Here is a 21,246-nt window from a genome sequence, read left to right on the forward strand (position 1 = left end):
TGTGTCAGCCCGACTGAGCCTGGTACCAGGGGTGCCAAGTGATGAGCCAGCTGAGGCAGGCAAGGGCATGGCTACAGGTTTTAGCCACTATTTCAGTCAAACTAACAGCTGTTTACAAAGGCTGATGTCGAGCAGACTTTTGATGTTCTGGGAAGGCAACTGGAAAGGGCCCTTTTCATTGGCAAGTAGACACCGTGCTCTAGAACAGGGCAGAATAGGACCAGAGGACCCAAATTCAATTCCCAATATGCACACAACCACCTGTCACTCCAGTTCCAGGTGATCTGACACCCTCCTTTAGCCTCTATGGGTACCCATGGCATACACACCTAGACATATATACATAAATAAACACATTTTCAAGGACGCTATTCTTGGTGTTCCAGAAATCCCTGGCCTTAAAAATGTGTCTTAGTACTTGAGTCTGACTGGAACACATTTCATTCCTGCACCACAGCCTCATATTATATTCCAGAAATGTGTGTTATCATCACCTGTCAAAGAGGCTTAGATCAGTACTGGTGATCACAGGCGGAATTTGCAGGGAAACAGCCACAGACATTGCCACTTATTAAAGTTTATTGGATACAAAGGAATGAATCTGCAGCAGGAGACACCAGTAAATATAAAATACAGGGGAGACACTGGGGAGTCACAGTCTGCAATGTGAGGGCAGGCAAGAGTGGCAGGGATGCCTCCATATGTGCCACGGTCGGGGGCCCAACCTGTACACTGCCGCTGGGAACTGGGCATGCCCACTTGAACTTGGAGGGGAGCTTCAGTGATAGGTCTGGAGGCAAGCTGCTAGGCCAGATTCCTGAGATTGCTCTCTGCTTGCTGTTTTTGGTTTCTGCTTGTTCTTTCTCTGTGTCTTTAAATAGCTTTAAAAAATTATTTGTGTGCTATGTATGTGTGTGTGTGTGCGTGTGTGTGGTGTGTGTGTGTGTGTGTGTGTGTGAGTGTGAGAAGGCACATCTGTGCACATGCATGTGGAGGCCAAAGGTCAACAACCCAATGACCACTGTCTGTTTTGGTCTCTCTCTCTCTCTCTCATCCTTATTAAAGTTTCTTGCTAAAGCTGCAGCTCGCTAATTTGGCGAGGTTGGCTGGCCACTGACCTCCCTGGGATCTGCTGCATCTACCTAACTCTGAGGACCCGGGTTACAGACATTCACCCCCAAGCCTGGCTTTTATGTAGATCCTGGGGATATGAACGCAGGTCCTCATGCTTGGACAGCAGACATCTCCCCAGAAGACTCTTGCATTTCTGTCCCATCAGTTGTAGACATAAATACGGGAACAGTCGCTGGGCAAGCAGTCTACCTCAAAGGGCAGGGCTGCCTTGCTGATGGCCCTCCTCATAATTATGAAAACTTCTTATTATTGTTACTTGCCTGGTTTCCAGTAGAGGGGAGTGGAGGCTGACCTTTCTGCAGACTTCCAGAACCAACATAACAAATCTGCAACAAGGAGGCTTTCAGTTTTCATTAGTTGTTACAGTGGCTTGAGTCATGTCCCAGAGATGGGAACTGGACCCGGGCTCAGTTTCTACTATCTCCAATGAGAAAGCACAACAATACAAGACACTTGCTCCAAAAAACAGCTGTCTGCAGACACCTGACTGAAGACCCTTGTCCATCATCTCTGGATGGCCTGGCCTGGGCTAGTGTTCTTGTTGGTGGGAGTGTCTGAGGGGGATGCTTCAGGGCACCCCAACGCTCACTGTCCTCTTCCTTTGCTGCTATTCTGAGCACAGATCCTGTTTCCTTCTATTTTCTGCCTTCTCTGCTACAGCCTGCAGACGGGAGCTTTTGGGGCCTGACAAGAAGCAAAAGCATACTCTTCCCTCCCTTGAGGCCCAAAGAAAAGTACATAGAGCAGCCCCAGCCTGGCTTGGCCCTCCATCTATTCAGGACCCCTAAACTTGTTGCATATATCTGGCTGCCAATCCAGGTACACACCACAAGTGCAGACAGCTATCAGACAGCTGTGCTTTTCCGTTCAGAGGGAAATCCTTTGGGCTGACGGGTGTTCTAGGATTCCTACCAATGGAATGCTTTGTTCTTTTGTATGTATTTGTGTATGGGTGCATATGTTTCTGTGTGGAGTGTGCATGCACATGTATGTGTGAGTCTGGAGAGGCCAGAGGTCAGTTTTGGGTGTTGTGGCCTCAGGAGTTGCCATGTTGTATTTTGAGACAATATCGTTCTCTGGGACCAGGGGCTCCTTGATTAGCCTGGCTGGCCAGTGAGTCCCTAGGGATCTGGTTGCCTCTGCTTCCCCAGCAATGGGATACAAGTGTGCACTGCCATATTCAGCTTTATGTGGGCACTGGCAATTGAACTCAGATCCTTAGGCTTGTGAGGCAAACATCTTACCAATGGCGCTATTGCCCCAGCCTTGAGTTGTTCTTTTTAAAATGTATGTTGTATTTTCCATGTAAATCCTACACTCAGGGTAGGGTTTGGGAGAGGGAAACCTCTGAGGTAAAAATAAGCTTATCATAATCATGAGCTATGTACATTTGTAATCTTCAGAGGTGGCAAGATATCAAAATCTCATAAAGCTGACTTTACCCTGGCTATCAGGATGGAGCTGGAAACTTGGAGGGGCAGAAGGAAAGGGATGGAGACTGGGCACTAGGGATGCTGTAAACAGTAAAAGCATTGGCTATTTGTAAAAGATCTGTTACAAAAGGGGTCCCTGCGGAAGGCATGTGAGGGGCCAAGCCCACTCTAATCTTTGCACTGGGATATATTTACACTAGGCAGCAAAACGACATCCCTGTATCGATAAAAAGAAGCGAGACATGGCATCTCGCTCACTGGAGGCTGTGTGGCACTGCCAGGACCCGGGGACACACTGCTTCCTCTGGGCTGCATTGTCTATAAGGCATTATCTGGTTGGATTTTGCAGTTGGTGGGATGAGAGTCATGCCAATAAGAAGCTGTTGTGGATATTTATGACTTTGGGATGACTTGAAAACTAAGGATGCTCTGGAAAACGTTTCAGAAGGACCAGCCTGCAAGCATAGTTTATAGTCACAGTGGACACTACAGGGTGGGATAGGGCTCCGTCTGTACAAGACAGACAAGTGCCAAGATGCATATTTAAAAATATTAAAATATTACTCAAATAAAAGCTGACGGAAAGGGTGCTTCAAAGTTCGTGCAAGTCATTATTTACAATAAATAATGCTCCCTTCAGAGCCTGCCTGTCAATGACTGGAGCTTGAGCATGGTACAGTCTCGACGCGTTATCCCGGTGTCCATCCAATCAAGAACCCCAGGGCCTTGGCTTCCTCTGTCTTCTCACCGGAGTGCCTTCAGAGACAACTGCGGAAACATGGCAGAACATTACTGAAAAGGGGTCGGAAGACTTATTGCCCACAAAGAACCTTCCAGGCCTGGGGTCTTCTTGTAGGCGAGGTGGCCCCATCATGCACAAGAAGCTGTGTTTTGTGATTGTTTTGTTTTTTGCACACCACCCCCCCCCAGGGATTGAGAATGGGAAGCAGTAATGGAAACCGGAAATTGATGGTATGTGGAGACCCGATTCTGTCTTAGGAACACATATGGAAGCTCAGGAAAAGCAAACGACATGATGAAGAAACCATGTGAAGGCAATAGAAAGGAGGGAAGGAGACCAAAGTCCTCAGACTTCCAGCCTAGGGCCACTGGACCCATACCAGTACCATCCCCTGACTCTGTTGACTGTTGACAGCCCAGTGGCTTTCCTGTGCACTGCTTGTGTCCGCATACAGTGAAAATTAATTAAAATGCTTTCCAATGAGACATTCAATAGCTTGACTTTGGATGCCTAAAGACAGTTTTACAACCTCCCCTTGACTGAACGGGGGCCTTCTATACAGGCATCGTGGCCTAGCCATGCTAGGAGCCCTTAGCTATAAGCATATATATATATATATATACATACATATATATGAAAATCATCATCATGGGATGACTTAGGTGTGTGCTTGTCCTGGGGCTGGGGACTACATCATGCCCAGTGGTCCATGCAGCCTTGCCGCATTGATGGAGATGGTCACTATGGCTGCTCGGGATTCTACCACACTAGAAAAGTGGTGGGAACAGCAGGAAGAGGTCAGAAAGTCACCCCGGGTAACTCTTTGGCCTTCTGCAACACGTTTTCCTTGGTGGAAACTCTCTCCAGCTTGACCATTAAGCTACTGGAAAGATCAAATTAGAGAACACAGACAAGCTAACTGAAAAATAGAAAAAGCTTTGTCACTGGGGGTATGATGATTTTTTTGCTTTTCCGATCATAAAAATTTTTAGAAAATGCAGGGTTGGAGAGATGGCTCAGAGAGTAAGATCCTTGACTGCTCTTCCAGAGGACCCAGGTTCTATTCCCAGCACCCATGTGGCAGCTCTCAGCTTCCCACTACAGGCGCAAAGTGCCCAGTTTCTTCAGGCGCCTGCCTCCACAAGCGGGTAAAGCCCCCTCGCTACAGTTGCTCATAACGTATTTACCAGTGTAACAGGAGAGTGACTCGTGTAGACCTAGCCATTTGTGCTTGAATGTCCAAGGGGAAACAGAAAAATGGAAGAGAAGAAGGGAATCTCCCAGGAAGCATTTCAGCCTGAAGGGGAGAGGCTTGCACCGACTTGGGGCAGCTGAGAAGATGTTGGCTGTGATCTGAAATAGTGACGAGCAGTTGGAGTATGGATCCCCAATTATCTGGAGGACTGGGCAGTTTCCTTCCCCAAGTGTTTAGGTTGCTCCTCTCAGCCTTTCAAGGGGGTGGGTGGGGAACAGTTAGCTGCTGATGTTTCATGAACCGCAACTGAGCAACATCAACCAGTTCACAGGTCCCTTCTTTCCTGGGCATGGTAAACCTTCTGTTGATGCCAGAATTCCAAGACAATTGCAACAGACAGAGTGGCAGGGACACCACAGTCCAGGCAGAGAGCCAGACTGGGGTGCCTTCTACCTCACCATCTTCCCAGAATCCTCTTCTCCACCTGTCAATAATCTTGCATGAATCGTCCTCTCTCCCTTTTCCCCTTTATGAACTTGTGATCATCACGCACTCACTTTTGAGCCTGTGATTATCCGAGATTGGATACTGTGGCTCCTGCGTTACCTGGGTTTAGGAAAAGGGGTGTGGCCTGGCTGGTAGAGGAAGCGCTCCTCTTTGGGGGGCAGTCACAGCTTTCAGGACTCTATTACCTTCCCAGCCAGGGTACTTCTTTAACATGTCACACAGTTACTGAATGGTCCAGTTCATCAACAGCCAGCCTGCTGTCTGGCACACGAAACTTGGAAACCAGTGTAAGCCAGGGCAGGACTAAATTCGCGTACGTGGAAAAACAAAGGATCTTGTTCTTTTAATTTGTTTGTTTTTTGAGAGAAGGTTTCTCTAGCAGCCCTGCAGTCCTGGAACTCACTTTGTAGATTAGGCTGGCCTTGAACTCACAGAGACCTGGCGGCCTTCTGTCTGCTGAGTGCTGGGATTAAAGGCCTGAACCACCACACCCAGCAACAAGGGATTTTAAAAGAGGAGACCACTGCATGCCCAGTGAGAGACGTCGCCTCTATCTAGATTAGAAAACTCTGCATAAGTTACTTTGGCTGAGAACAAGGACATTTATATGATTTTTTTCCCTCCCAGCTTTGACAATTAATTACATGCAGCCAAGGGCATTTAAGTTGTGATTAAATTTTGGTCAAAATCAACTGTAATATTGATGCAAGAAAAAGCTCCAAAGAACTATCTAGTCTGTAGGTGAGCTAGAACACCCAATCATATGGTATGGGGGTTTTTCCCGGGCTTTTGGAATGATCAGACTCTGGAGGAATGAGACTGTGGGGTTCCGAGCGAGTATCACCTTCTGCACAGTGATGCCTTAAGCAAGGCCCTTTCTACATGGCAGAGTTTGAAACTGTAGGGCTATCATCCCAGCCTTTAACAAAGGCACAACAAATGGCCTTCTCTAGGAAGAGGAATTAGGGGAGAAAGCTAATGCTGCTGAGAAGAAATCCCTGTAGATCTTTGGTCCCCAACCATCCTAGTGCTCCGACCCTTAATAGAGTTCATCATGTTATGGTGACCCCCAGCTATAAAATTGTTTCGTTGCTACTTCATAACAGTAATATGGCTGCTGTTATGAATTTTAATGTAAATATATGATATCTCTGATATGCTATCCCAAAGGGGTTGTGACCCCACAGGTTGAGAACCACTGCTGTAGAGGCTTCCAGGCTTTTAGTAACCCAGGGAGGTGTTACCTGAGAATTTCTGCTTTTGATGTCATCCGAGCTCTGCCCAGCTGCCTCAGCTTGGAGCCAGGAACCAGGGGTGCGGCCTGAGAGAAACAAGAGTGATCTCACCATCGATTGGCCCAGGGCCTCTATACCCTGTGCAGACACTTCTGCTAAGCCAGCACTTAAAATACCGGCAGAGGATCCCCAGGCAACATGAGCCCGACCTGAAACCTTCAGCCTTCTGGCCCAGGATTGGGTGTTTCCACCCATCTTCCGTGTCACAGACGATGGGCTCAGGGAGCCACAGGCCGTGTTGTGTGAGGAGGCCTTCCTGAATGGCACGTACCCAGCCTGTGGGCACACTTTTGCGGTTGTGACAAGCCAAGTCTTGTGCAGGTACTATCGGCTGACACGATTCAGGCTTCCATTTAGTGAAGCTCCCACATGTAAGTTTATCTCCAAGATGTGCTGGGCTCCAGTATCATACAAGTCACACGGGATATAAAGCTGAGCTGAAAGGACGTAGAGGATAATGGGGGAACGCAAATGCCTCTTAGCCTGTGTGCTCCACACTCATGTTCAATTTCTTGTGCCAGCGCCACTACAGCAAAAGTCTGATTTTTTTTTTTTAAAGATGATTTACTCAAGTTTTAAATCCCCATCTCTAGGTGTTCCCATATTTTCCCTCCAGTCAGCAGTTCTGAACCTCATCTCATGGTGGCTTTTCCTCCGAGGTGTTTGACTGGAAGCCTCTTGTCCTGTTGCTGTCAGGGACGAGGGATTACACAGTCACGTATCCAAGTGTGCCCTATAATAATCTGCATTTCTAAGATAAAGCAACATGGTTTCCTAGGACAGTCCCTGACAAAAGGATCCAGGAACCAGGAGCTTTAGGGTGACATTATGTTGCAGCAAGCAGCTGCTTGAATGTTTATGGAGATGATTTGGGGAGGTGAAATTGTATGGAGAGAAAAATCTAGGTTTTAAAAATCCATCAAAAACACAATATGAGATTTTCCCCTCTTGGGTAGTAGAATTACCATTAAAAAAAAAATCTCCAACACTTTTGAAGTTATCCACAGTGTGTATATTTGGCACTGTGAAGGGCTTACAGGATAAGGCAAACTATCAACGGACCATCGCTAAGTGCTCTGAAACACACACAACACTAATCAGGGTTTTAACCAGGGACTGTCCTTGGTCGAGAATAAAGATGTTTTGGAGCAAATAAGAGAAAGAATGTTAGCTCTTCGCTAGTTGGATCAAAAAGTACCAAGACACGGACAGCCCTGATATACTTCCACGTGGAGGGCAGCCTCACAGACTGCGGTCCATAGCTTTACAAATGGCTTATCTGCTACAGAAAAACCTCTCACTGGGCATCACTTTCCCGGTCCAGCCTTTACTAACATTTTGATCAGCTTGGTCTCCCTTGTAGGTCTGTCCTTGCACCATAGAACACTGACCACAACTTTCGGCTCTACTCACTCAGTGACTGTGGCAGCCTTACCCAAGCCCAGGCCTGCTGGTAACCACCACAAAACGTTCTAGCTATCACCCACTGCCTCTGGGAACATTTGCCCCCACCTGGAAACCAGCTAGTAACAGAGGCATCATGGGTAGGCAGTTCCCACCAGCTTCCACAAGTTGATCAGAGCAGGGAGGCTGGAGGAAAATCAACTTCTCCATGAAACCACATCTGGTTGCAAGGAAAACTCGACTGCTCAGGGGGAGTCAGGATGCTCTGAATTGACAGAGCACCTTAGAGGGATTTTCCCTTGTGAGGTACCACTGCAATCTCTGGGGTCACTCTGTAACGGTACTTCCCATCTGCATGATGGGCATTTCAGATTCTGTGGAAGGGCCACGGTTCTCACTTTTGCTTCTGCCATTCGTAATACGAAATGTGTTTCACCTTTTTCCCCCAGCTCATGTCCCCATTGTACTGAAAGCCAATGTGCTGCCATTTCCATAGCTGTGGATACAAAGTAATGGGACCCTAGGCTTACAGGTTTTCTGTGCTTGGACCAAGAGCCTCTGATGGCTTCTAGCCTCACTTTCGGTCATGTGCAAACCAAGTGTGCTCGTTATCTTCTAAGCACAGCCATACTTTCATAATATGAGTCAAACCCTTTTACAAGCAACAGGGGGATGGCAAGGTGGGACTTGGGCAGGGGCAGAAAGGGTTGACAAACTTGGACGGCCATTAAGGCAGTCTCTTAAATGTGCTAACACCAGCCTGGGAGAGCAAGTCCCATGAACTGTTGAATGTATTTGGGAAAGTTAGCTCCTGTGAAGACCAGACCTGTCAGTCACGGGCCAACACTGGCCAAGCCTTGCAGGAAAGCGAAGAGGGCGGCACCATGGGGGGCAAAGAGCACAGAACCTGGGCACTAGCCTGTCTGCCACCAGGTGGGGACATGGACTGGCCACTTTATTTCCTAGCGGTATATGGAGAAATTGGGCTGAGCAACACTGTCAACACTGCACACCTGGTCTCCCCACGCTCCCCAGTTGTCACTGTCACGGCATGGGCTGGTATAAAAGGAACCAGATCCCCTCAAGAGGTCAGCCCACTTGGCCCCTGAGCTGGGTTAGTCTACCTACAGTGGTCCCGTTTCCTCCTGTACAGGTACATGGACCAGAATTGGGTGAATCCTATCTTCTCTCCCTATAAATTAGTTTTAGATCAGATGGCAATATGCATTTATTATAAAAATCTGGACAGAATAGTAAAGATCGGAAGCCACACAGCATTTCCCCACATTTAACATTTTGCTGTACTTCTAGTCTCACATCCTCCTTTACTACAGAATACATAAATCAATACTTTGTTTGTTTTTGTTTTGCTTCTGTTTTTTTTCCTCTGTAGCTTTGGAGCCTGTCCTCGAACTAGCTCTTGTAGACCACTGCCCAGCAAATCAATACATTTTTGTAAAAATATTTTATGTTCTTTTTGTACAGTCTTGTTTGGGCTGTTTTTACTGACATGGTAGCATCACCAAATATTCCATATACTTGGTTTAATGGTCATAAGAGTTCTAACATGGTTACTCTACTGTAAATAATTTAATCCCACTGAGGAACTTGGTGCTATTTCCAAAATTTTCATTCTGTAGGTATTTAGCAGTGTATATGAGATGGGATATTTTTTTATTTTTCAACCTAACCATTATTTACTGAGTGTGTATTTGGCCCCATTCTGGGAGTAGAAGAGAGAGAAGACAAAGGTGACTGATGCCTTTGATGGCACAACAGAATGTGGCAGAGCAGTCTGGGTGCAGGGGTGTTGGGGAATATTATTTTAAGGTGTGTAACTTTTGTTTACACTGCATTTGTTTAACTATGTGAAGCTGTGATTTTTTGCTTGCCTAAAACACCTGATGGTCTATTAAAGAGCTGAATGGCCAATAGCGAGGCAAGGATAGGTGAGGCTGGCAGGCAGAGAGAATAAATAGGAGCAACAAGAGGGGTTCCCAGGTGTCCAGGAAGACACCCCCAGCTAGTTCCTTGGGCAGCTGAGGAGAGGGTGCCAGAAATGTCCAGATCCTATTGCCATACTCATGAATATCTTGCATATCACCATAGAACCTTCACCTGGCATTGGATGGAGAAAATGACAGAGCCCCACATTGGAGCACCAGACTGAGCTCCCAAGGTCCTGATGAGGAGCAAAAGGAGGGAGATCATGAGCAAGGAGGTCAGGACCCTGAGGAGTGCGTTTACCCATTGAGACGGTGGGACAGATCTAACGGGAGACCACCAAGTCCAGTTGGAATGGGACTGATGGAACAGGCGACCAAACCGGACTCTCTGAATGTGGCTGACGGTGGAGGAGGACTGGGAAACCAAGGACAACGGCGATGAGCTTGAACTCTACAGCTTGGACGGGCTCACTGTGAGCCTTGTCAGTTTGGTTGCTCACCTTCCTGGACTTAGGGGGAGCTGGGAGGACCTTGGACTTAACATAGTGAAGGGGAACCCTGATGGCTGTCTTGGAGAGGGGTCGAGTGGGGGTATCGGTGGAAGGGAGGGAAGGGGGAGGAGGAGGGGAGGAGATGGAAATTTTTAATAAAAAAATGAGAAAAAAAAAAAGAAAAAAAAGAGAAAGGGAACGAGGAGCAAAGAAGAAAACAAAGAGAGAAGGATGTCAGGGGCCAGTCACCCAGCCACTCAGTCACCCTGCCACCCGGCCACTCAGCCACTCAGTCACCCAGCCACCTGGCCACTCAGCCACTCAGTCACCCAGCCACCCGGCCACCCAGCCACTCAGTCACCCAGCCACTCAGTCACCCAGCCACCCGGCCACTCAGCCACTCAGTCACCCAGCCACCCGGCCACTCAGCCACTCAGTCACCCAGCCACTCAGTCACCCAGCCACTCAGTCACCCAGCCACCCGGCCACTCAGCCACCCAGCCACCCAGCCACCCAGCCACTCAGCCACTCAGTCACTCAGCCAGCCACAGAGTAAAAGTGAAAGATATACAGAAGTAAGAAAAGGAAAACCCAAGGGCAAAATGTAGTCGGGATAACTTAATTTAAGGGCAGGGTGGCACACGCCTTTAACTCCAGCACTGGGGAGGCAAAAGCAGGTGGATCTCTGTGAGTTTGAGGCCAACCTGATCTATAAGAACTAGTTCCAGGACAGGTTCCAAAGCTACAGAGAAACTCTGTCTTGAAAAACCAAAAGAAAAAACAAACAAAAAACAAAAAAGAAAAAAAAAAAGAAAGAAAAGCTGGCAAGAAACAAGCCAAGCTAAGGCCGGGCATTCATAAGTAATAAGCCTGCATGTGTGATTTTATTTGGGACCTGGGTGCTGCCCCCCAAAAGCCAAAAGAGTAAAACGTCACACAACATAAGGGAAGGAGGCTGTTGGAAGAAGGGGGTACTGGGCCATCCTTAACACCACTATGAGATATAGCAACGTAGAGGTCCAGTAATGGTGACCTGGAGGTCCAGTAGTGGCCATGACAGAGTGTCTGCCATGGCTAAGGGGGCAGAAAGCCCAGGAAGAACAAACAGGAGCAGAACTAGAGATGGAGTGGGGAGCCAAGGAGCTGGAGGGAGGAGAAACAATTGCAAAGGCAGAGCAGCAGGCACAAGGCTTGCCCAGAAAAGACAGCAGGGGGGACTAGAAATCAATTCAGCAAGGGTGTGGTCAACAGCAATTTCAAAGGTGCTAAGGATCCTACCCCACTGTCACCACAAAGGTGGAACTGGATATGGCCACATGGTTTTCCTACTGAGTATCACTGACTTGGAGCCTTCAATCCTTTGGGATTTATGAAATGAACCCCTTGGTGATGTTAAAGTTATGGCAATGTGGTGAGGAATTCTGAAGCTCAGGGAAATAACCGGATGGTTTTTTTGGTTGTTTTTTGTTTTTGTTTTTGTTTTTCGAGACAGGGTTTCTCTGTGGCTTTGGAGCCTGTCCTGGAACTAGCTCTGTAGACCAGGCTGGTCTCGAACTCACAGAGATCTGCCTGCCTCTGCCTCCCGAGTGCTGGGATTAAAGGCATGCGCCACCACCGCCCGGCCAACTGGATGGTTTTGTCAAGCGTAGCCTCTAAAGTAAGAATTGGACAACAGCGAACCATCATACTGCACTCGCTGGAGTGGCTAGAAAAAAACAGAAGCAAAATTAAAAACTGAAGACGTGTCGGTGAGGATGTGGAAAAATTGAAACCACTGTGTACGGTTGGTAAAGATGAAAGCTGATTGAACTGCTACGGAGCACAGAATGGTAGGTCCTCAAACAATTAAAAATAATTTCCCATATGACCTAACATTCGACTTTGGGATATATGGAAATCAATTGAAAGCAGAGTCTTGAAGAGACCTCTAAATACCTATGTTCATTGCAACATTATTCTTAATTGCTAAAATGTGGAAGCAGTTCAAATGTCAACTATGGACAAATGGATAAATGAAATGTGATATATATGCATATATATTATATATCTGCAAGACTACTGAAGGACATTCTAACATGGGTGAACCTTGGGACATTCTGCTAAGTGAAATAAGCCAGCAAAAAAAAAAAAAAAATCAAATAGCATATATTTCTACCTATACCAGACACTTACAATGCTCAAAATCATAGAGAAAATAAGTCAAATAGTGGTTGTCAGGGGCTCAGGTAGGAAGAAGCCTAGAGTTATTATTTAATATGTGTGGAGTTTTGGTTCTCCAAGATGAGGATCGCTCTGAAGTTTGCTTGGATAGCCGTGTAATCACATGTAACAGGCATTCCTTATCTAAACTTGGTTTAGATAAGGTCTTTCATGTTTTCATTTTCTTACAATGGAGGGGCTGGGATGTGAGCAGAGTTTCATTTGAAATCGGCCACTTTCCTACGGAACTGACTGTGACGGACATGGTTTCCTGGGAACATGGGAATAAGAGGTCATGTGTGGTGTCTCCACCCCATCCTCCACCACAGAGTGGCTCCCCTGGGTATGTGAGGGTCTCACCAATCTACATCTTTCTAGTGGGTGAGAACCTCAGCAAGTATTTGCTGATATAACAGTGACTTTTCTTCCGGCTATAATGACAATAAGCATTTGTGACCTAAGTACTTTTCCTAAAAAAAAAAAAAAAAAAAAAAAATTAGTTTTTTCCCCTCTCTTAAATACATGTTAGTAAGCTAAAACTCCGTTAGTGGCATTGCATGATTGGGGACGTGACAGTCAGCCCTAACCTGATGACACTGTGTTTTTGCCTGCTCAGAATGAACTACTCTATCCCAGTCATTAGACCTGGGTAATAATTTACACGGGTCCCCTGTGATGACTAAAGCAATCTGATCTGGAACCAGGCATCTTAAGGGCCGTTGACCTTTAGCTCTGGGAGGGCCTAGTGACCTGCAGGTGCGATAAGAATGGGATAATGGGCTGGGAGGCATTGACAGCTGCCTTTGCTTCAGTGAAACCTGCTGATCACCATGGGAATGGAATGCCATGGTCTTTTATTACTATATAGCAGGAAAGTAAGAAATGTCTGAGGGAAGTAAAACAATTTCCTTAGCCAGCTGTGGATCCCACGGATAGTTGTAATGCATACCTTTCTGATGTCAGCCTTTAAAACGCCACCTTAATTCCCCCTTCCTCATGACAAGCTATTTGTCCCCGAAGGCCTCTGTCCTGCTAGCAGGAAGACTAAATTCGACTAAATTCCTTAATCTAAATCTGAATAGAGCCGGAGTCTTTGGCTTCTCCCAGAAGATCCGAATTTGATAATACGTGCACTCATAAATGTAACATGTAGCCATCACCACTAGCTAGCTGCAGAATATTTCCATCACCTTAAAAGGAAGCCCAGACACCCACCCGCTTCAGAGTGTGGGGCCAGCCTGGGCACCAGGCTTCTCACTGTGGCCTCTGTGCACACAGTGGGCCTGCTGCCACCTGCCAGCTCACGAGCATGCCACCTGAGAAGGAAGACACAAGGCTCACTTTCTCCCACAGCTGGTTTTCACTGTCCCTCAGAACCTTGAGAAGGCTTAGCTTCAGGGGCCTTTACATTCCTTTCTAATTGCTCTTATTCAGAGGGCACACCAGGCCCCTCTGTCTAAAGTGAGGTCCTGCAGCCAGCAGAGAGAGTTGTGTCCATGCTGATGCTGAGATGCTGGCAGCTTCTCTGAGTTGAGAAGAGCAGACTTCCCCCTTGGCTCCCAGGGAGCTGAACCCCAGAGAAGGGACTTTGCCAGGCCCTCTGCAGGAACAGGTACACAAAGTCTGCTGTTCCTGGACATCTGGTTTTGGACTAGCCTTAAACATGAACTTTTCCTTTTGAGTGCACACACAAGTGACTCTGCCCCCACTTTGGTAGGAGGATAAGGACCCATCCATCCTCATGCTGCCGCTTCTTCCCTCTCCTGCCTTCTGCCGTTCTGAATGGCCTAGCACCGCCAAGAACTGCTAAAGAGCTGCAGAATCCCTGTGTGGTCACCTCTCCACCCCTCAGGATTCTCTGGCCTTCCTGCTATTTTGGCCCTAAGAGGCTTCCATCTAGCCTCCTTTAGGAGCCTGCCTAAACAAAGAAATCAGGAGGAAGGGCCCCTGGGCTATGAGTTTCTACCTCAGCTGTGCACTGGAGATGGCTGGTCATGTGCAGAAACCCTAACATCTGGGCCTCACTCGAGTACATGCAGCCCGGCCTCCAGGAGTTTAAAAAGTTGGTCATTGCTGTGTGTTGGCAAGGTTGAGAACCACTGGCCTTTGGACACTGGCCATTTCAGAACTGTTTGCCAGAATCTGCTGGGGGCTTTTTTCCAGTTATTAATGCAAAGAAGCTATGTCCCATTCCTCCGTTGGTTGGGTGCCAAGTCTCCCAGCCAAAGGCCCTGGGGAGGAAAGGGTGCAGACTCATTCTAGCAATTCCAAAGGGATGCCAATTAACTCTGGTGTTCTATAGAAGCCTGGAAGTGAACATTAGGTAGCAGGACCAATGCGTGCCCTTAAGCTTGTGGAAGTCTGCACAGCACGGTATCCTTGCCGTGGGGCAGTAAAGTCACCCGGCTGTCTGCGGGTGCTCTGTACTGTGTGGGGTCTTGTCAAAGTGGTACTTACTTCTGGGGACCTTGCTGGGGTATATCTTCTGACATGGTTTGAATTCATCTGGAGGGGGAAAGTCTTCCATGGAGTGGAACGTGAATTTAGACTCGAAGTCATCTGCACATGTGAGAAACATGGGAATTGGAGTTTACTCAGGTTGCTACCGTGACCCAAGTGTGACTGTTTCCAGAGGCGCGTGGGTCGCGCTGATTGAATCCCCTGCTGGCTGCTCGCCTTCTCAGAGCAAGGGTTTCCATGGCAGGGTTATTTCTCCAGGAGGCCACCTGCTTTTCGAGTATTCTCGGCTGGATAAGAGGGTGCAGTGGGGGCAAAGTGTAGTCATTGCCCCTTACTGTGCCCAAGATCCTCTGCCCGCCTAAGGGAGACACTGAGGGCACAAAAGAAGGCCCCAGTTGGGAGAAAAAGCTAGCAATGGACCTGGTTTGGGGTTCCAACAAGAGTACCTGCTGAATTCCCCAAGGAAGGCTTAGAGGAGAAGTAGAGGTGTCAGCTTGGCTGCGTCCACTGTGAGGCCTGGCTTCCCAAGCAAATGGGTTCTGCCCTGAGCTCTGGTGATGAGCGAAGGGCCCTGGCCCCTCTCTGACCCAGCAGTAACTGAGCACACGGAAGGGATGTGGAGTTTTTGAGGACTCCAAGTGGCTTCCTTCCAATCTCTTGTTTTAGTTTTCCTCCTGCCTGGCCAGACACCCTCTTGCTCTCTCCCTTCATCCAAGCCACTCTGCTCTTTTAGGTTCGTGGACCTGCTCGCCATGGAGACGTGTGCATATCTGCATGAACAGGATGAGCGCTGGATGTCTTCTCTCCCTCTAATGTGAGCCACACAGCTATACAGTGGGTCCTAGACCAGAAGACGTGGACGGCATGTCCCTATTTCACAGATCCTGAAGGCTGTGTTCCTCTATCCATCGCTCACTGAGAACAGACACTGCAGCGACAGCATGGGGAGCTGGTCAAGTGTTCAGCCCCCCCCCCCCTTGGGTGGGCAGGGAAACCTTTGTCTGTCTTAGGGGTGCAGGAAGCCTGCTCTGCAAGTGGGGTCCTTACCAATCATGTGCTGGCTTCCATTCCGCAGCTGGCCTCCAGGCTGCTGGCTTTTGCTGGAAAGCTCTGTGGTGGGCGATCTGGCAGGCGGAGCTGGGGGTGGGTTTAGCTTCCCCCCACTGGTTCCTTTGGGGGGGCAGAGGGAGGGGGAGGGGGAGGGAGATGGGGACAGGGAGGGAGATGGGGAGGGGGGGAGGGAGAGGGAGAGGGGGAGGAGGAGAGGGAGAGAGAGAGAGAAAGAGAGAGAGAGAGAGAGGCCATTCATACCCAGAAGTGGGACAGTAGATTTTAAATTTATGTGAGAGATTAGGTGGTTAGCCCCTGCAATGTTATGTGGTAAGTAAGAAGGCAACAATTGGAGCCAACCTGGTTGAGACCGAATCAGTTTGGTTAACTGGCACAAGTCACATACCCTCTCTGTACCTCAGTTTTCTCATCTATACACGGAACTAATGCCTGTCCATATATTTATACCTTAGTTTCCTCATCCATGCAATGGAAATAACACCAGCAAACATTTTCTGGAGTGCTTGGAAAGATTACATGAGTTAAAACGCACGATATAGTCAGTGTGGCAACCTTAGCTACCACTATACTATCAACAATATGATAAGCCTCGTGGTCAGATGGCATAGCCCCAGAAAGGGACCCACTGCAGAGCAATAGGGACTGGAAGGGAGTCCTACAGGCAAGCGCCCAGTGAGGTCAGATGGAGGACCTCAGAGGGGAGTTCTAAATCTTGGTTCTCCTTCCAGCCTGGGTAAGACCTTCTTGCCTGCTAGGGCCCAACTCACCCCACCCTCCTTCCTCACACCTTCCCTGGTCATGGAGGTGAGAGTCTCTCTCCTTCACCGTGCTTTCTGCTGCCTCCTGCTGTGTCTCTAACCCACGTTCTGGTGCCTCCTGCTGTGTCTCTAACCCAGTAGTGTCCACTGCCACCCATTTCCTAGTGAACCTGCCATGTTCTACTGCTCGCAGTGACCTGTGTTGGTGAACTACATGGAGCCTCTGCTTTCACACCCCCACCTCCCACTGGGCTGAAACAGGAGCATCCTCACTTTGTAGATACCCAAAGACAAAGGCTACACAAGTGCCAATGGCTTGTCTATGCCAGGGGGCTTGAGTCTAGAAGCAAGTAGCAGAGCACCAGGTGAAGGGCACCCCATCTGCACCATCCAGCCTCTGGCACACCCTCAGGGCTTCCAACCTTCCTCAATCCCTGCCTCCTTTCCCCTCCCAGTCTCCTCCCCACTCCCAACCCTCCCCCCCCCCCGCAGCCTCCTTCCTCTCCCTTTCTGTTCTCCCCTCCATAGGTACCTGAGGGAAGCACTAGGGTTATACAATCCCCCCTCCAACAAGACTGAAGGAGGTGGGGGGGATAAAGCTCTGTTATTTTTCTGGATAGGAAGCTGCCCATAGGGGACTAGGAAGCAAATCATACACCATAAGCCTAGCCACATGCAGGCACCCATTGAGCAATCTTATGTGAAAGGCCATGTTATTTAGAAAACACCACTTAACCAGCATCCCTTACATGGGGGGTGGGGGGGACTAGGATTTGAATTCAGATTTCTACAGATCCCAAAATACCTTAAAGAAACCTTCTGTGCATGTGCCTAGATATTTGTATATACTGTGCAGACATGTATGATGTGCTTGTGCATGTGATATATATGTCTACAATATGTGTCTACATGTACATGTATTATGTATATATGTGTGGAGCACGTGTATGTATGTATGTGGCATGTGGAGTGTGTGTTTGTATATGATGGACCTGTGTGTCTACATATGTGTATGTGGTATAAATAGTGTGTGAGATGGATTTACATGTGTGAGTGGGATGTGTATCAATGTACTTGTGTGAACAGATGTGTGCTGATGTGTTCATGTGTTGAGTGTTTCTGCATGCACGTATGCATGCGGGAGCATGTGTCTATACTGTCTCTGTTGCACACAGCCCTCAGTGTGCATGTGCTCTCCTCTACAACGTATGCTTCATTCACAATCCTCTGTTCTCGGGGAAGGAATTATTTTTACTTTGGCTCAATACATAGCCTGTTTTCTTGAGTCCACTGGAGAAGCTGCCAGAATGCACACCATGTACCAGTGGGATGGGCTGTCACTGCAGCTGGAAACCAGACAGGCATCACTCAGGCAACTGAACCTGAGCCCTAGTTCTGGAAACTGGCTGCACCCAACTCAGGGAGGGCGTCCAGAGTCAGTCTGACTGAAGAAGAAACACTACTTGTCAGACCCAGACCAGTGTCAAGTACCCTACATACTGTGAGAGAGAAAAACGTCTGCCTGCCACTCTATGTTACAGAGAAGAAAGCACAGAGAGGCTAACTGTTTGCTTCACTAACACACACACACACACACACACACACACACACACACACACACACTAATTAAGGCCAGAATCTCTCCAGTACCTTCTGCAGAGTCTGAGACAGGGCTCCTAGCCTCCCTCACCAGTGGCTTCCATCGGTCCCACAGAGGGGCCAGGTTTGGGGGAGCCCTGCCAAGAAGACCACATTGAAGACTGCTTACCTGGGCCTCGTCGCTTCTTCTGCAGGATGGCCTGAGGGCCAGGAACACCCGGAGGAGTGGGCAAGGCCTTCTGAGCCTGGAAGCTTGGGGACTTGGGGGGCAGTGGGGGAGGAGTCTCGTTGCCACTGTTGTTCGAGCCTGGCAAAGGGGGCGCGGGCACAGCGGCCCTGGGGGAGCAAGAGGCATAGATTGGGAGCGGTGGCGGTGGAGGTGGTGGTGGAGGAGGAGGGGCTGGAGGCTCCCGTACCTCCTGTGCAGGGCTGCTGGGCTCTGTGTTCAGCCCTGGGTACCCACAGGGTGGGAGGAGAGGGAGTGGGGGCGGGTTGGGCGGCAGGTGCAGTGGGGTTAATTGGGGCCTCACTGCTTTGTCACTGAGCACTGCAGCTGGGGGCAGCGGGGGCGGAGGTGGGATCAGGGGCGGAGGGGGAGGAGGTGCGCAGGGTACAGGGGGTGGCACCACAGAGGGACTCCCCTTGGTTAGAGGGACAGGTGGGGACACCAACGGAGCTTTGGTGGTGGAGGCCGAGGCCGGGGGCAAGGGTGGAGGTGGAGGTGGGGGCGGTGGTGGAGTGGGAGGTGGTGGAGCAGGCACACTGGGGCGAGGAGGGATCGGCCTGGCAGAGCTGTGCACCTCTGAGGCATTGCCCAGCCTGGGAGATGCAGGGGCAGGAAGGGGGCCACTGATAGTTTTGATGGGGAGCCGGGGAGAAGGCGCTCGGGAGCCAGGGCCCTGCCCTGTCTTGCCGCCTGGAAGTGAAACACATTCTAGGTTAGACCAGCAATATGATAAGGAAAACGTCCAGGTGTGGGGGCAGCATGCATGCCTCAAGCCTGATGTTCTGCAGCTGTGTAGCAAACTATGTTGGTTCATTGTGAGGCTGCATGCGTAACAGCCACAAGGTGCCTCTCAGCCGGAGCTGTCCTCCTTCAAGGCAATAATAAGCAAAATATCCTTTCTACCCCTCAAAGCAACAGTCTATTTGCCCAATTTTTAACTCGATGTCTTTAAAATACTGAATGCCCACTGAAGCATAAATTACTGCTGTAGGCCCCCTAATGGCCTTGGTGACTGAACCAGGCCCTCCTATGCCATTTTAGAAGATTGCACAGGTGTTATGTCGAGAGGTGAAGTCCACTTCCTGTCCCTGCTGGGCTTGTCCCTTACTGTGACCTAGAGAAGGGAGCAGGAAGTAGCACACTTCTAAGTTAGTTCCTGACAAGCTCAGGACAGTCTCAAGAGATCAAGTGTTGGGTGGTGGTGGCCTTTAATCCCAGCACTCAGAAGGCTGATAAAGGGAGAGAGAGAGAGAGAGAGAGAGAGAGAGAGAGAGAGAGAGAGAGAGAGAGAGAGAGAGAGAGAGAGAGAGAGAGAGAGAGCATGAGAGCATGTACGTCTTGCTTCTTTCCTGAGATGGTGACAGGCCCTAGATAGCCTTCTGCAGATGTGCAGATCATTTGACTCTGAGGACAGCCCATTCAGTTGTTTCGGCTGAGGGCCCAGAACTAGAGGAAATAAGCCATCTCTCCAACTTACAGCTGTGTGCAGCTGCTAAGGGAGCCTAGCTAAGACTATCGTACATTCATTCCTAGTAGATGTTTAAATCGCCTACATTTTTACAGCTGGGTACCCAGCAGTGTCTAATCGATACGGTGATGAAGAGTGGAGAGCCAACTCAACACGAAGCCAGTGGGTCCACAGCACTGGCATGGTAGTTGTGAAGGGCACTCTGTCTAACACGACACCTTTGCTCAACAAGTCATTCTTCAATTAGGATGATGAAATTTAAATAGGTGAGATTCTAGAAGATTCTCAGAGAACAAGTCTGTGCTTGGGAACTTCCAGAGTTAAAGTTCTCAAATACATAGATTCATACTATACAACTATTTATGAGCCACGTGTCCTGCCTGTTGAGAGCATAAAGAAAGATCATCAGGACACCAGGCTGGGCCCTTCCTTACCTGCCACATCCCTCTGGCCTGCTGGTCTCAACACAGGAAAGCCACCAGCAAAGAGATCTCCCAGGGCGGGGGGTGTGTTTCCTCCTCGCGCATTGCTGCTAGAGCTTCCTCCATCTCTGTTGGTTCCCTTTGAGCCTGAAGAGAAGAGGCAAGAAGATGAGCCGGAACAGCTGACCGGGCCGTTCTCACTCCAGGCCAGTGCCACCCTTTTCACTCCGCATGACATGGTCCCCATGCCTGTGGGCTACACTCTCCAGTCCTACCGCAGTGCTGACCACATGTGGCTCAAATTAGAAAATTCAATTTGGCATTGAAAAGTCTAGGTTCACCGGGCAGTAGTGGCGCATGCCTTTAATCCCAGCACTCGGGAGGCAGAGGCAGGCAGATCTCTGTGAGTTCGAGGCCAGCCTGTCTACAAGAGCTAGCTCCAGGACAGGCTCCAAAGCTAGAGAGAAACCCTATCTTGAAAAACAAAAAAAAGAAAAGTCTAGGCTCCCTTCACCCCACAAAGCCCAGGCTTAATTCACTCGGACAATTTAAATTGTTACCCAAAGGATTGGCCAGAGCCTCAAACAGAAAGTAAAGGTGTGCAGGGTTTTCTGCCTTGGGACTTCCCTTTGTGGCTGCTTAGCTTTCAGGTCCTAAGTAGCTCACGCTTCCCTGCATAGTTTTTATTTATGGATTAGAATGTCCTATGTGGATATTACTAACCCTTGCCTTCCAGATATGGTGGTTACCAAGCACAGAAACTCAGAAGATACCCAACTTAGACAAGGATTCCTGCTTTGAAGGAAATGTCTCCCACAGTCTCAGGTATCCAAACACTTGGCGCCTGAGTGGTGGCACTGTTTGGAAAGGTTTAGGAGGAGTGGCCTTATTGGAGG

General features: G+C 48.9%; 1 protein-coding gene across 5 annotated transcripts in view; it reads right to left on the reverse strand.

Annotated features, from left to right (window-relative positions):
• Window positions 1-561: 561 nt before the first annotated feature.
• Window positions 562-21,246, reverse strand: part of Wipf3 (WAS/WASL interacting protein family member 3) — a 78,020-nt gene continuing 57,335 nt past the window's right edge. For 2 of the 5 annotated variants that reach the window (XM_038320366.1, XM_038320367.1), the window contains 6 exons: window positions 20,363-20,497; window positions 18,404-19,150; window positions 15,854-15,976; window positions 14,804-14,905; window positions 6,256-6,332; window positions 562-3,335 (listed from right to left, as the gene is read on the reverse strand). In XM_038320366.1, the coding sequence (XP_038176294.1) occupies window positions 3,312-3,335; window positions 6,256-6,332; window positions 14,804-14,905; window positions 15,854-15,976; window positions 18,404-19,150; window positions 20,363-20,497 (1,208 nt within the window). In that variant the 3' untranslated portion in view covers window positions 562-3,311. Of the gene's footprint in view, window positions 3,336-6,255; window positions 6,333-11,767; window positions 11,853-12,554; window positions 12,817-14,803; window positions 14,906-15,853; window positions 15,977-18,403; window positions 19,151-20,362; window positions 20,498-21,246 lie in introns of those variants that run through there. The other 3 variants (XM_038320370.1, XM_038320369.1, XM_038320368.1) reach the window with 3 other exon arrangements.

This window comes from Arvicola amphibius, chromosome 2 (assembly GCF_903992535.2).
Source record: "Arvicola amphibius chromosome 2, mArvAmp1.2, whole genome shotgun sequence".
Classification (NCBI taxonomy): Eukaryota; Metazoa; Chordata; class Mammalia; order Rodentia; family Cricetidae; genus Arvicola; species Arvicola amphibius.